Here is a 15,734-nt window from a genome sequence, read left to right as displayed (position 1 = left end):
AGCATTTTCAGTTCAAATACTAAAAACTTCCGTACACCATTTCTTCAGAGATATTTCTGCCATTTTCTGTAAAATACTATTTACTTACTTCTCAAAATAACTATTTAGGCTTTATAGCCATTTTCAAGTGCAAGGTGAAATGCCACAAAATGTGTCACGTGCCTAAGTGACGCCTTATAAACCAGTCGTCGTATATACCGGTTGGTCAGAAATATTCTCAAAAGTTTGTAACTATGATGCAGGGTAGGTTGTACTGAGAAACAATTGTTAAGAAAAAAATTAATACGTTGCACCGTTTCCGAATTAATTAGCACTGAAGTTAACCAATAAGGCCGTTGCGCGCGTAGATTCAAACTGCCTGTCGCTCTCGGTGTCACCCGAACGTTTTCTTCCTTTTGGTTTCCTAAAACCAAACAAGAGAGGTGCAAAAACTGGACGGGGCGGTAGTAAAGATCTAAGTCGAGTCAAAGGCTGAGCAGTGTCGTGCGCTATAATCTAAACTATGAGAACAACGGAAAGGAACTGTATCGTGTGGGCCACTTCAACTTTCGCATCTATCGGGCCTCTTAAACTTGCGCGCACAACTGCCTGATTGGCTAGCTGCAGAGCTAATTAACTCAGAAACGGTGCAACGTATCGAACTTTGTTCTTAACAGTTAGTTCTCAGCACAACATACCCTGCAACAAGCCGTCCGGTGTGGCCGAGCGGTTCTAGGCGCTTCAGTCTGAAACCGCGTGGCCGCTACGGTCGCAGGTTCGAATCCTGCCTCAGGTATGGACGTGTGTGATGTCCGTAGGTGAGTTAGGTTTAAGTAGTTCTAAGTTCTAGGGGACTGATGACCCCAGATGTTAAGTCCCATAGTGCTCAGAACCATTTGAACCACACCCTGCAACACCCTTACAAGCTTTTCAAACTGTTTCTGACCACCCTGTATAAGTCAAGATTTACATTTTTTCGACGATGATATGTCATTTAGGCATGTTGGACATTTTGTGACATTTTAACTTATACATGAGAATGGCTAAAAACCGAAATAGTGATTGTTTGAAATAAATGAATAGTGATTTATAGTCAAATGGCGGAAATATCTTTCAAAGAGTTCTAAATGACTGTGGTCACCACGAATAAAAAATTCTATACAGTAATTAATTGCAGAAGGACAAGCCGCTTTTAGGAAAATGTGCGCACTACGCGCAATAACCGTTCAAATCACATTTTGCACTACCTGCATGCATGCATACTTGTGTGATCTTAGATTCAAGACGAGCAGGGAATGAGAGAATAAGCCTTATCGAACTACAAAATAATTTGACCATGAAATAAAAAAAAGACTTGTGAAATTAAAATCCGCTGTTTTGTAACATTCATAACCATTTTGCCCACCCCGTGCTTCATATCATGCTTGTATCTTCCTTGGCCTTGCGGCGCAGCCTCTGAGTCATTCTTCGAAGCCAGTCCTCCTCGTCTTCCAGTATGCGAGGATTGTTCCTGTGAAGAAGCACTGCAACCTTCAGCTAGTCCAAGGTATGCTCAGCAGGGTTCATGTCAGCAGATATCGCTGAATCTTCCGTTCGGTTGACTCCAGCCTCGTGGTGGTAGGCGCCTTGAAAGGCGAACCCATCTCCGAAATGTTATCTGTAGGGCTGGTCAGGGTATTTGAGAATATAATCCCAATAACGCATGGCCATCAAATTACCCCCGATAGAGGCGTTCGATATCCGTACATGATATCGACCCAAAACTGCATGTATTCGCTTCCCTGTTGAACCTGTGTGACTGAGATGTATCCGGCCGCCTCCGTATTCTACGACGATCATCAACCCTTAGGCAAATCCTGCGCCCGGTGAAGCGAAAGATGACGTTAATAACAAGAACTGAGAAGAAATGCTGGATAAGGTAAAGTGGACAGGATAGTTCATGAGACTGCAATTAGGTTTGTTTGTGTTGGACACCAAGACACAAACGCAAGAATCACAATTAAGAAACAATAAATGTGGCCCATACGGGTATTGAAATGTTAATACACATTTGGAATCTTGGTGACTCTTTTCAAATGATGTGTTCTAGTGGCGTCAGTCCAGTGTAAAGGTGCAGAGATAATGAATAGAAAAAAGATATGTTATTCGAAGAAGCCTCAAAGTAAAATGGCCTGATGTAGGAGTCTCTCAGGTTATCAACGTCTCGGATACAAATCATTTTTTCTTTTTTGTGAGATAGAAAGAAATACACGAATGCAGATATATTTACTTAATTAGAAAATCAAACTGCTGGCCAACAACCCTACACTCCGTCCGTCCACAAAATTCCAAGACTGATTTTATTCCTGGTGTATAAGCGACGCCAGCGCAGTAACTATGGTGGCATCTTGAACTAATAAGTGTAAACAACAGATGTGCATTCGTCCAGTCAGTTGTGAGTAGTCAGTGTTAAGTAGTGGACGTGAGACCCTAGTGTGTCACTATTGTTGTCTCACAAATCCCAAGGGTGCTACGCCTCTTAACCAAGTATTCAAGACATTTTCCAGAATGTTTTCAATAAGAGAAAAGTGTGTTTAAAGTTTGTCCCGCATTTCTTTACTAACGAACAAAAACGACGTCGCGTGGTCGCCTGCGTCGACTTGTTTGAAACACAATACACGGATAATTATTTGCTGGAAAACAGTGTCACAGGCGATGAGACTTGGTGTTATCATTGCCACAATACGACACAATACGACAAAGTACGAACAATACACGAAGGCTTAACGCTTTTACGGCTTAATCGACATTCAAGCCAGTGCGACGCGCAAGTTGAACGACATCCCAAAGAAGGATTTTTCTGATAGTTTCACATGGTTGTACGAATAATATATTTGTTGTACTCAAGTGGAGTGATACTACGTAGAACATATGAAGCATTAAAATAACCATCTCAATGTTTCTATATCTTTTATTAATAGCCCGCATCTCGTGGTCGTGCGGTAGCGTTCTCGCTTCCCCCGCCCGGGTTCCCGGGTTCGATTCCCGGCGGGGTCAGGGATTTTCTCTGCCTCGTGATGGCTGGGTGTTGTGTGATGTCCTTAGGTTAGTTAGGTTTAAGTAGTTCTAAGTTCTAGGGGACTGATGACCATAGATGTTAAGTCCCATAGTGCTCAGAGCCATTTGAACCATTTTTTTTTTTATTAATACAGTCTCGAAACTTCTTGGACTGACGTGTTATTCAGGGTAGCAGGCTAATTTGTAAATTTCTATACTTGCTTATATAGAAAAGGCTCTCGTACACAGTCAATCTCTGTCGAGAAAATATTTTCCAATTCTATGCAACAGGATTAAGAATCATATTAACAGAATCTTTCGTCGGTTCTTGGTGGAACAACATTATAATAAAGGAAAAGCATCAGTTCGCTTTTGTTCTACAATATTACTTTTATTGTTAATCGGTTTTCGGCTTACAAGGCCATCTTCAAACATTTACTGAGTATTATCACTAAAATAATACTCAGCAAATGTCTGAAGATGGCCTTGTAAGCCGAAAGCCGGTTAACAATAAAAGTAATATTGTAGAACAAAAGGATTAAGAATGTTTATTTACTCATTAGGATATTTTCTAGACGTTCCACGTCTCCCAGCCGTTCGAATGGTAAAATATTCGGACAATTATTTGCTTCGTACTTTTCGCACAGCGCACGTGACCTAGTTGGATGTAATAAAGAAACTTCGCAAACATTAATTGTCATGAATAAGATTTTTAATCATGCTTTTTTTAACCATTTCCCACTCCTCTGCCTTAAAAGTTCACTAACATCCATAAGGAAACCGTACTCTCTCTACATTGAAAAAAAAGTTATGAAGCTAATGATAACCTCGTTTAACGTACTGACGAAATCGGAACAGCTGTTACACAGACACCATTTGCGTAAAGCAACTATGCATGGAAAGCCGAATTTAATCAGGATAATAAAGTCAGTTTTGGTTTTACACGTAAGCAGGGCGGGGAAAATCTGTTTCCATATTTTGATTGTTGTGTTACGGAAAGGCATGTAACGTAGTGAGTGGCTGTCGTTAATAGCCGAAACAGAAAGGCTAATGGATCGCAGAGTAAACTACTTTCATAAAGATGTAAATAATTGAAATTTTACTGTTGGTTAAGTAGAACGATTAGTGAAACTCATACCAGTCTACAGTCTGCGTGTTCAATTTATGAAATACCAACTACGGAAATAAAACGTCAGTCTAATCGCATCACGCAAGGTAGAGGCCTGCCTTTCACGGATCTGTGGTGGAGAGACGACTCTTTAACTTGCCTCTCACGCGGTCAGTACACTGACCTCAATCGGCATTTTTATCCACCTTTCACAACCGGTTTTCGCAACAAACATGTCGAACACGTCCCCAGGATGCCACGCGAGTATTTCAATCCGATTACCACCGAAAAATTGGGCACATCAGATCTACGATGCTGAGTAAAATACAAGAAGATTTTCTGCCTGAAAATCTGCATATTTAAGCTTTCTGCTTATTTCAGAATCCAAAGCTGCACTTGTTTACACGAACTCCTTTTTTTAGGAAGTTAGGATTCTCATTCAGCCGGTCGATTGTCGTAACATCAATAGCCTGTTAATTACATTTTGTGCTGACACCTAATAGATGATGTCCGTTACCGACCATGAGATATGAGAATATCAGCAAAAGAAATCTAATGAAACCATAAACTGTTTACTTATTTTAACGTTCCAATTTTCCTTCCTTAAAATGAGTTAATACAACTTCTAGAACTACATTTTTCACTTTATTTCATTTATTTATTCTTGGGAAGATAGCGAAATTAAGGTGCACGTTTCGTATGACAGTTAATGTTAATTTATTAGCTCTTTTACTAACTCTTATATTCAGTAATACTGTCCAGTTCTTATAAAACACACACATTTATTTCACAGACTTTAGGAAACTCCACAAATGAAACAGCATATGGTAGACTCTCCTGAAGACATCACCAACAGTACACTTGTTCGTCGTCTGCTAGAGTGTTGTTGCGCTGTATGGGATCCTAACGAGGTAGTATTGACGGAGGGTATCGAAAAAGTTCAAAGCAGGGCAACTCATTTTGCACTATCGTGAGACGGGGAGAGAGTGTCCCGGATATGATACGCAAGATGGTGTGGCATGTTTTGTTGACTTCCACTCACATAGCGAGAAATGACCATTTAAATGAGAACTCGCACGGAAAGATTTAGGTGCCCATTTTTCCCACGTGCTATCTGAGAGTAGAACGAGTGAGAAATTTAAAGTAGTTCTGTGCACCCTTTGCGAATTCTTGGGTTTGAATTACATATTAGTGGTGTAGATGTAGACCTAGAATCAGGAAAAGAACGGGCACATTGTTCTGTTGAGATATTTTTCGACGCGAGCATCATTAACAAGGGACAGTGGAAAGCAAACAGCCCCGTATCGCACTAGCATTCATTTCTCAGCCAGCCGTGCGTGAAAATGGTTCGTTGTTATCTATTACATCTGTGAGCCTGATCGGGATTCAAACTAGGACCTTCGCTTAACGCTGGATATGTTTTCCCTGTAAAATTCACCTTCGTTTGGAATGGATGACAGTTATAGTCGGTTGCTAAGTTCCATCGTAACTTTGGATAATTATGCAGCAGAACAGCACGACAAGGGCAGTTTAATTCTGAAGAGACGTTCTCGCATTTCTGAGTTGCGTTTGGCCTCAAAAGCAAAGATCTTAATTGAATCACAATTTACATTTTTGCCTACCATATCATTTCAGTACTTATTATCTTCATCTGTCAGTTTGGGGTAGAAGACTTTTGAAATTTCGAGACAACGTTGTGTAGCTACAGACGTACAAAGTTATGTACAATAAGGGCTAATTATGGTTGTCTGCCAACGAATATTTCGTCACACATCACTTTACGGCTCAACTTTCGTTAAATAAATCACAGAGGCTAATTCGCCGACATGATGCTGTTGAGATGGCCAATGACAACTCCGTTTTGTATCGTAATTTATATTTGTCAGTTCGGTAAGGGCGGCATGTTGGAATATTGTGATCTGAGATAGCAGCTCCCAGTGTTATTGTGGATGAAACTACGCTGAAGAGCCAAAAAAACTGGTACACTTGTCTAATATCGTGTAGGGCCCCCGCGAGCACGCAGAAGTGCCGCAACACGAAGTGGCACGGAGGGGGTGGAGATCTCTTCTGAACAGCACGTTGCAAGGCATTCCTGATATGCTCAATAATGTTCATATCTGAGGAGTTTGGCGGTAAGCGGAAGTGTTTAAACTCAGAAGATTGGTCCTGGGACCACTCTGTAGTAATTCTGGACGTGTGGGGTGTTGCATTCTCCTTCTGGAATTACCCAAGTCCGTCGATATGCATAATGGACATAAATGGATGCACGTGATCAGACAGGATGCTTACATACTTGTCACCTGTCAGAGTCGTATGTAGATTATCAGGGATTCCCTATCGCTCTAGCTGCACACGCCCCATAGCATTGACGAGCCTCCGCCACCTTGAACAGTCCTCTGCTGACATGCAGGGTTCATGGATTCATGAGGTTCTCTCCATACCGGTATCCGCTCGATACAATTTGAAACGCCGGCCGCTGTGGCCGAACGGTTCTGGGCGCTTCAGTGCGGAACCGCGCTGCTGCTACGGTCGCAGATTCGAATCCTGCCTCGAGAATGTGTGTGATGTCCTTAGGTTAGTTAGGTTTAAGTAGTTCTACGTCTAGGGGACTGATGACCTCAGACCTTAGGTCCCATAGTACTTAGAGCCACAATTTGAAACGAGAGTCGTCCGACCAGGCCATATATTTCCAGTTACCAACAGTCCAATGTCGGTGTTGACGGGCCCAGACGAGGCGTAAAGGTTTTGGTCGTGCAGTCGTCAAGGGTACACGAGAGGGCTTTCGGTTCCGAAAGCCCATACCGATGATGTTTCGTTGAATGGTTCGCACGCTGACAATTGTTGATGGTCCAGCATTGAAATCTCCAGCAATATGCGGAAGCATTGCACTTCTGTCACGTTGAACGATTCCCTTCTCTCGTAGTTGGTCCTGTTCTTCCAGGATATTTTTCCGGCCGCAGTGATGTCAGAGATTTCATGTTTTACGGGAGTTCTGATACGATACACTCATGAAATGGTAGTACGGGAAAATCCCCACTTCATCACTACCTCGGAGATGCTGTGTCCCATCCCTCGTGCGCCGACTATAACACCACATTGAAACTCACTTAACTCTTGATAAACTGCCATTGTAGCAGCAGTAACCGAACTAACAACTGCGCCAGACACTTGTTGTCTTATATAAGTGTTGCCGACCGCAGTGCCGTATTCAACCTATTTACATATCTTTTTATTTGATTAGACATGCCTAAACAAGTTTCTTTGGCGCTTCAGTGTAGAAGCGTGAACTGAGAGGGATGAACGAAGAGGGCAACGCAAACGCCATTTCTGCGGGTTCCAATAAGAACAGTTTCTTCTCTGTAACTGACCGATTGGGTCGCCCGCCCGAGCTGATAAAGACAACTGGTGTCATAATCGATAGGCCTTTGTTGGTCGCCTTTAGGTTTCCAGCGACACAGTTGTATCAGGCCTGTTGTAAGAAAGTGGTTGCTACCTTCCACTTGTACGAACTCATTACCCAGAATTCTTCTAGACTTGGGCTCAAAAGCATTGGGGTCCCATTCCCGCAAGGGAGAACTAGCTACAGTCACTTTCTCCACCCTCGCTACTGTTAATTGTCTTTATAAAATGGAGGTAAGTCTAACGGACTTCGTATATTTGGACATTCCCGTGATGCTCTCGGAATTTCGGCGCGCCACTGACCGCGTGTCCCCACTTCAGGACAAGGTGGACAAGAGAGATCCTAGCCTATGAAACATCACGTTTTTTTGCAAAACTTTCGGCCTGTGATGGTCCATTTGTGATGTGGAAGTTAGCATTTTCGCATCTCGGCTCAACCCAGCACTCATACCTTTCATAGGATTTAATTTTTGCGCTGTTCCTCTGCATCACCTACGCACTTCTTGTGTAGTGACTTCTGAACTTTAGTGTTAGTTCATTGGAATTTTCTTTTTTCCAATGGCTTCTTCAATAAGCCAAGCCCAATGCAGGTGTCCCTGGCATAGGACACATACCCACATCAAATTTCAGCTTTAACCTTATAACAGAGAGATGTTCTGCTCGCAACGCCTAAAGGTGACATACAGACCGTCCTGTCACAACAGGAGAAGCAATTATTCGTTACGGCTTTTAATCTCGATAGTGATTTCTTTTTGAATATCCGCTAAGTACGGTGCTGCGGGAGACGCCGTCGTAATTATTTATGCGAGCTGGAGGCTGCACCCCATTTTCAGAAGAGGTTCCGTACATCTCAACATACTGTCTTTGACGTTGCCCTTCGCACAGGGAATGCTTTGGTGGGGTTTCGGAGCTGCTTAGTGGTACGATCACGCTTCAGAGAGTTTCCTGTGACGTCACGGTATTTTTCTTGTCTTTAGTTACGACTGATTCTGCCAAGCTGGAGAACCGGCAGCACTTAACACATTTACGGGCTGTTACTATGTGAAGCCAGCTTTTTTTTTTTTTTCAGGTTGAGTACATAGCTTACCAGTGGTGTGGCACCTGAACCATGACATTTGCTGATAACTATTGACTACCAACAACCGTCTCCAGTACTCGATCTTGAATGTCACACATTTCCCGCTTTGTCCTGCTTTCTGATTACCGCTGCAGCTCACTCTTCCTGGGGCACCTCTTTCTGTATGTTGTTTCTAATTTGTGGTAATAAAGCTCAGGAAACTTAAATTTTTGTTGATGGTTAATGTGTGTTTTTAACTACGTTTTGCGACAGGCAAGTCAGTACCACAATTCAGCTTTCGTGCTAAATAAGACAATAGTGTGTGGTTTCAGTTTCACTACAACAATCCCGAGAGCACAATGCAGCAAGGGTCAAGCCATCTCCTCTTCTCAGCAATTTAATCGCGGAATCTTCGTGCTAACGACATAACCAGTGACATGCTGCGTCAGCTAAAGGGCGAATTAACAAGTGATGTGAAGTTAGTAATCTCTGTGATAATAAAAGTGAAACGGAGGCGCCGCATAGTGAATCATTTTATTGATGTGGCTTCAGCTAATGTCATAATAATCTTCACCGACTATATTTAGTAGGCAGAATGAATTTGAAGAAGTTGCGAGTCACTGTCATTGCAGAGTTCGTAGTGCCTACTAAGTGATCAACAAAAAAAGGAGGAAATAAAGGTCTCGCATCAACTGTTACAAACCATACGCTACACCAGCTAAAGGGATAAACGAACTGCACATATGCCTGAAAATGGTACATTAGAAACGGTGCATTATGTAGCACAGTGAGAAATGCCCATTGCACAAATAGAATTACAAAACATGTAGTTTTTGACTCTGAGTTCTGCAGAATACACAACAAATGAGCGGTCCCTGATTTATAAATGATTTCGCTGTGAAGCAATATAACATAAAAGTACAAAAGACCTTTCTTCTGAAAACGATTGTACTGCTGTTAATTTGATACATTCTTGATTGTATCTACATATTGAAAATAATAATTCAAAGATTTTATTTCCGGCAAACCGAGACTGAATAAAGCGACCTCTTTAGCTGCAGAGAGGCTTAACCAATGTAAATGCTCTTGAGTGCGATACAAGCCAATCATTCTGCATCACCAGCGCTAAAAAGGCCTCAGGCTGCACTGAACTCGGAAATACTGCGAAACCTCGTGGTGGAAACAAGGCAAGTCCAACGTTACAAGGACACGGAACTTTACCAAAAGAAGGGAAGGCCATTAGAGATGGAGCACAAGCTTGAACTGGAGTAGGATAGGTAAAGATATCGTCCGCGACCTTCAAAGGAGCCACCACGACATTCGCTTTAAGTGATTGAGGAAAATCACAGGAGTGTTATAGGCAGTTCCAAAATTCGTAGATGAACTTTCTCATTTTCGTACAGGCACTCGTGATTGTACTGCGGTAACTTTGTTCTATGGATAGCTAATCGACGGCTCTGGCTTAATTTAGCCTCACTGGGTGTTCTTATTCTGCAGTAGCCTTTTATTAATCAGAGAACAAATAGCTATAAGAGGTGCCTATGAAAGAAACGAACTCATTTTTTTAAATGGAAACTAAAGCGATTGATTTGAAAAGACATTTGAAATCTCATAGCCTTTAATTGTTATTCAGAAACTTTTCTTCCGTTCAAGGTCTTCTTGTGGAAGACCAGTAGGCAATTACATGTAGATGGTACATGTGGCCATCTGTATTCCGTATAGCGAAAGACTGACTCAGATCGCTTATGAATGGGTTTTTTACTAAATTTTTCCGTTATGGAGTGGTTCCTTATAACATAATGGTTGATCACGTGAAAAAATAAGTAAATATGTCTCATGACTTTTGGTGTACATCATTTGTAAACTACAAAGATCATACTAACCTAAGATTCAAACAAATGAACGCGTAAAATTGATACAGATTCTTCATACATATAATTTTTAAAATTTTTTGTGGTATTCATACAATATAGAAGTCCAATGTTATTTTCCCTACAGGCATGGAGAACCATGGCGAATATTCCGGACGAAGGTGCAGAAGCCGATCCTGCAGCTGCAGACCATCAAGAAGTACATACGGCCCATCGAGGAGGTGACCGAGATGTTCATACAGAGGTGAGTTGTTTTCTCTGGCCACTCCGGTGAGATGTTCTGTAGATGCCTGATTTTATGTTCATGTTTTTCTTGTGTAAATGCGACGGGGGAGGGGGGTTCAAATGAAAGCCTTAAAAGTGTAATTAAAAAGCTACATCTCTCGCCATTGACCTACATGTTGGTAGTACTGTAACCAATGATGTAAGGAATGCCCTACAGGTTGCAGCATACTACTGATGACAAGTGAAACGTGGCCACAATACCAGTTCCAAATGGGTACCCTGCTGGCGACATACAACAAGGAGGAACAGCGTTCTGTCACACGTTTTCTGAGCAGTGAAGGTATGAAACCTATTTAAATCCGTCGTCGAATGAAGATCCAGTATGGCGATGTGTGTCTATCACTGCAGCAAGTGTGTGAGTAGAATACAAAGTTCGGGAATGGAGTGCCTTATGTGTCAGAGGCTCAGCGCCTGGGCCAGGCACGCCATGCTGTGACACTGGAGTCCAACGCCGCAGTCGAAGCCATTCTGATGTAAAATCGCCGCTTGGCGGTGGATGAGATAGCCGCGGATCTGTACATTAATCATGGCTCAACAAATGACATCATTCATAAAGCGTCTACAATATGGGTGTCACGCCAGCTCACTCCAGAACTGAAACGGCGACATGTTGACGTCTGCGAAGAACTTCTGCAGTGCTTTGAAGCAGAAGGTGATGGTTTCTTCTCGAGAATCGTTACTGGAGACCTGGGTATACTACTACCAGCCTGGAACAAAGAGAAGAAGCAAGGAATGGCGCCATTCCTCATCACCAAACTCCAAGATGTTCAGGACGCAGTCACCTGCTGGGATGGTTTTGCTGGCTCTCTTTTGGGATGAACAAGGTGTTATCGTGAAGCACTACACAACTAAGGGAAACACCATCACCACAGCATCATATTGCAACATGTTAAAAAAATCAACTTCGGCTTGCAATAAGAACAAGTGACGTGGGCTTCTGACTGCAGGTGTCGTTTTGCAACATGGCAATACTCGGTCTCCTACTGGCCGTGCAACAATTCCAACCATCGATGACTGCACCTCGACACTCTACCAAAGCGCTATACTCACCAGACCTCGCACCGAAGGATTTCCACATGTTTTGACCACTCAGAGGGGCGATGGGAGGAAAGAAATTTCGTTCCGATGAATATGTGCAGCAGGTGGTGCAAGAATGGCTGCACACACACACACACACACACACACACACACACACACACACACACACACCAAAGTAATTTTTTTCCCACACGTTTGAAGAAGTGAGTTGAATGACAGGGAAACTGGTCAAAAAATTATACACTTATGTTCCACTGTCGGGCAATAAAAAAAAATTAAAATATTTAAAGTTTTCATTTGACTCCCCTCGTAGATAATAAAATTGAGTGACTTGTTGTCACTACTAACGGTTCTTCAAAGATGTCGATTACAGCAGCTCGTCGTGTTCTTGCATTGTTTTCTTCCATACAGTGAATCGTGTGGTGTTTTTTATAATGAAATGTTGCAACCTTAAAACAGAAGGACTTCAGTGTTACACTTCAAAATCCAGCATAACAGAATTCGCTTTAAGGCATAAGCAAGAAATTGACATTGTCTCGCTTTTGTTTCTCCATTTCCCTAACTGCATCATAGGTTAAAGGCAAAAGCCAAACTCTGTACATCAACGAATAAATTTTCCAAACATCTGAACTAACAACGATCTAACGTTCAGAACCAACGTCAGAAAGCTGCCATGAAAGCAGAGAAAGCTTTACCACGGATTCAAACGAACCCCAAAGCTTACTAACGAACAAAGAAAGTGAAGTTAAATCGAGCTATATAAGAGGCAATCCGTGAATTTCAAAACCATTTTATGGTATGCTAAATTTTGAGGAACCCTAGAGAAATTGTGTTCTAGGCAGAATCAGTGCATGGATCGAAATTTAGTTGTCCTAGTTGTCCAGTCGTTATTAGATAGTATTGATTACGAAACGGAAGACTTAGATAAAAATTGTTCTTGTAAAATTGTTCTCCTGAAAAAGACTACATTACAATTCTTCTCTGTGATGCTCGCATGAATGCGAAATGATATTATAGAAACATGCATTTTCTTAATCCCAAAGCAATCTGTGGACAGAATAAAGACTCATAAGTTCGAATTTCCAAAACTATTCCTCTGAAGAAGATTTCATCGTAGCATAGGGTGCAAAAATAACGGTGATAACTAAATGAGGAATCTAAAAGAAACCAAAATCTTTATAAAGGGGAAAGGCCACTGTACTAAATACTAGATTGTACTTTTTACATGAAATAGACCCAATTATTGCAGTAGTTTATCGCAGGTCACTGAAAAAATAATGTTCCATGTGATAGGGAAACTAGATGCTGCCCCAATTTCAGAAAAGGATGATAGAACTCCTAAACAGTAAAACTGAAGACAATTTCATGTTGTAATAAAATTACCTTTCGCCGCGGGATAGGATAGTCGCTGCAAGAGTGTCACAGTAAGAGTCACTGTAAGAAGAGTGTTGGACATTACTAAATGTTTTTTGTACTTTCAACATTGCAACACAGTCAGCAAACGTGATAATCTAATATATAAGAAACTATCAGCCTAGATTGCGGTAATGAAACCAACCTTTACCTGGGTTTCAGCCCAAATAATTGAGCCTTCTTCAGAAGATATACCTGAATCTATAATTTGTCTAAAAGGACATGGTCTAGAAATAAAACTAAACAGCTTGAATAGGCGTAGTCACATTTTAAAGATGCGGTACATAAGTACTAAGTCAACACCAAGACTTAAGCTCTGGCGTGCGCCTCGTCTCCATGGACGCCGTGCGATGGGCCTCGGCTGTTTCAGTTTTATTTCTAGACCATGCCCTCTTAGAAAAATTATAGATTCAGTTATATTTTCTGAAGAAGGCTCAATTATTTGGGCTCAAACCTAGGTAAAGATTGGTTTCATTACCGCAATCTATGCTGATAGTTTCTTATATATTACTACATGTTTGCTATTCATAGCCAGAAAACCCACGTTAAAGAAGATTATTTTTACTACTCCTTATCCGCCCATCCCACCCTCTTACAATTCTCGCCTAACGTCCAACGGCCCATGGCGATAAAATCAGAGAATTTCAGTAGTAACCACGATTATTCTTCCGGCTAACCGTTCTCGAAAGGAGAAGGACACTGCTAGAGTAACGGTGGTATACCATATACCCTCTTACACAATATCGCTGCCCACAAAATGCATTAATGTAAGTAGATATGAGAAATTCATATAGATGTAACAACCGTGTAGGAGGGATAAAGCTGTTGTCGGCACGGAAAATAGGATGATCCAGTATGACACTTGACAATGACGTGGAAATATCATACGTGGTGCTGAACACCATGGCCATGAATCGAACTCTCAGGCAACTCTATAGCAACCGAACCGTCAGGGGCTAAGGCTTGGACACGCTCTGAACTTCACACGGATCACTTCGTATGTCATAATATTGGCTGAATTACTCTCTAAGGTTTAGCCGCCAACATTTCCTTTGCAAAGCATGAGTTTTGTTTCTTAAATATGACTATTTTAGGTGAGTATGATGAGTGCTTGTGGAATGTACAAGATAGAGTGTGCAGCCCAATGACGTCACATAGGCCACTCCTCTTGAACAGAATCACGGGACCGCCGAGCTTAACATATCCGTCTGCTGAATGAAATACTTTATGACAATGGGAAAAGCTTCTGATCTGCACTACGACTATAGTGCGAATTTACTATCACGAGCCTAATGAAATGTTCCCATTAGCTGCTAGAGTAGAAGGAAATGAAAGGATTGGGGAACTAACATTTCCCTCCTGACTGGCACATTAACTGCTTCACAGTCATTCAAAATATGTGATTTATTTGTTCACCATGTATCCTTTTCGATTCAGAAAGGTACTGAAAATATGACTCACAATAAAAATAATGCCGCTAACATGTGACTAATATTTTATTTTCTTCCTTTGTTACAGAATGTGTGAGATGAGAGACAAGAATGGTGAGATGCCTGAAGACTTCGATAACGAGATCCACAAATGGTCGCTTGAATGTACGTTACCCTGTGTTTTGCATCCACTATTGATAGCAGTTCTGGTCAATGTTATGAGCTAATTATGCTATTAGGTATACCGACGTTTGTCAAAATTGCAACACCCAGAATGGCCTGAATAAATCTGAAGCCAGGGGAAACATTAAACAATGTACCACTAACAAGTGCAGAGAGACATAACACTTCCAGGTCGTCATTGAATCCATGCCATGAGGGTTAGAAACACTGATTGCAGCGCACACACAATCTGCATCATACCGAATTCTCACATTCTGCTATCCTGATTATATGTGCATTTTAATGTAGCTAGTTTGTGGTATAATGACTATTTCAGACACATGCATTCTCCTTGTTGCAATCTGCACAAACTGATTAGTTCTGTAACTCTACATTCCTTACTTCCCTATCACGCGGTGGTGATGTCAGTTTAGTTGTTTCTTATTATAATAATATTTTATACTGCAGTTTATTAATTCTAACCACAGTGAGCCATTTCTGTTGTGTAGTAATGATTTGCGTTGCGGCTATTGGCTAAAGAACAGAGTTTGGTTTAAATGTGTTTTTTTGAAACACATGTTTTTAATGTATTACACTGTTCCAGTGCTGCGTTACAGTCCCCATATAATCTTCATGTGAAGAATTAAAGGAAAGAAAAATTTTAAAGCGATACTTTTCAATTAAAATTCGACGTCATTACATATTCTTAGTGGCTTGCGTTCTGAATGACTTGCAGGGATTAACAAAGTCATCGCCGGATTTAATTATTTCATCATTTCAGATGGTTGACGTTTAAAGAGATCGGATTATAATCTACTGTACGGAAAATATATAAATCAGGAACATGGCTGTGGTAGGAAGCACCATTTGGACCAGTTTTTTCGATCACAATAATTTTTTGTGCGCTTAAGTTACCAACATGTTTGGTCAGAAATACCAAGTACAGAAGACTCATA

At 41.4% G+C, this 15,734-nt stretch overlaps 1 protein-coding gene across 1 annotated transcript in view; it reads left to right on the top strand.

Annotated features, from left to right (window-relative positions):
* LOC126412961 (probable cytochrome P450 301a1, mitochondrial) overlaps positions 1-15,734 on the top strand; it is a gene marked incomplete at its 5' end in the record, with an annotated part of 107,996 nt that overhangs the window by 25,364 nt on the left and 66,898 nt on the right. Inside the window, 2 exons of the mRNA XM_050082852.1 lie at positions 10,578-10,694; positions 14,705-14,781. Of these exons, the coding sequence (XP_049938809.1) occupies positions 10,578-10,694; positions 14,705-14,781 (194 nt within the window). The remainder of the gene's footprint in view (positions 1-10,577; positions 10,695-14,704; positions 14,782-15,734) is intronic.

This window comes from Schistocerca serialis, chromosome 7 (assembly GCF_023864345.2).
Source record: "Schistocerca serialis cubense isolate TAMUIC-IGC-003099 chromosome 7, iqSchSeri2.2, whole genome shotgun sequence".
Lineage (NCBI taxonomy): Eukaryota > Metazoa > Arthropoda > Insecta > Orthoptera > Acrididae > Schistocerca > Schistocerca serialis.
This window is presented reverse-complemented; position numbering and strand designations above follow the sequence as displayed.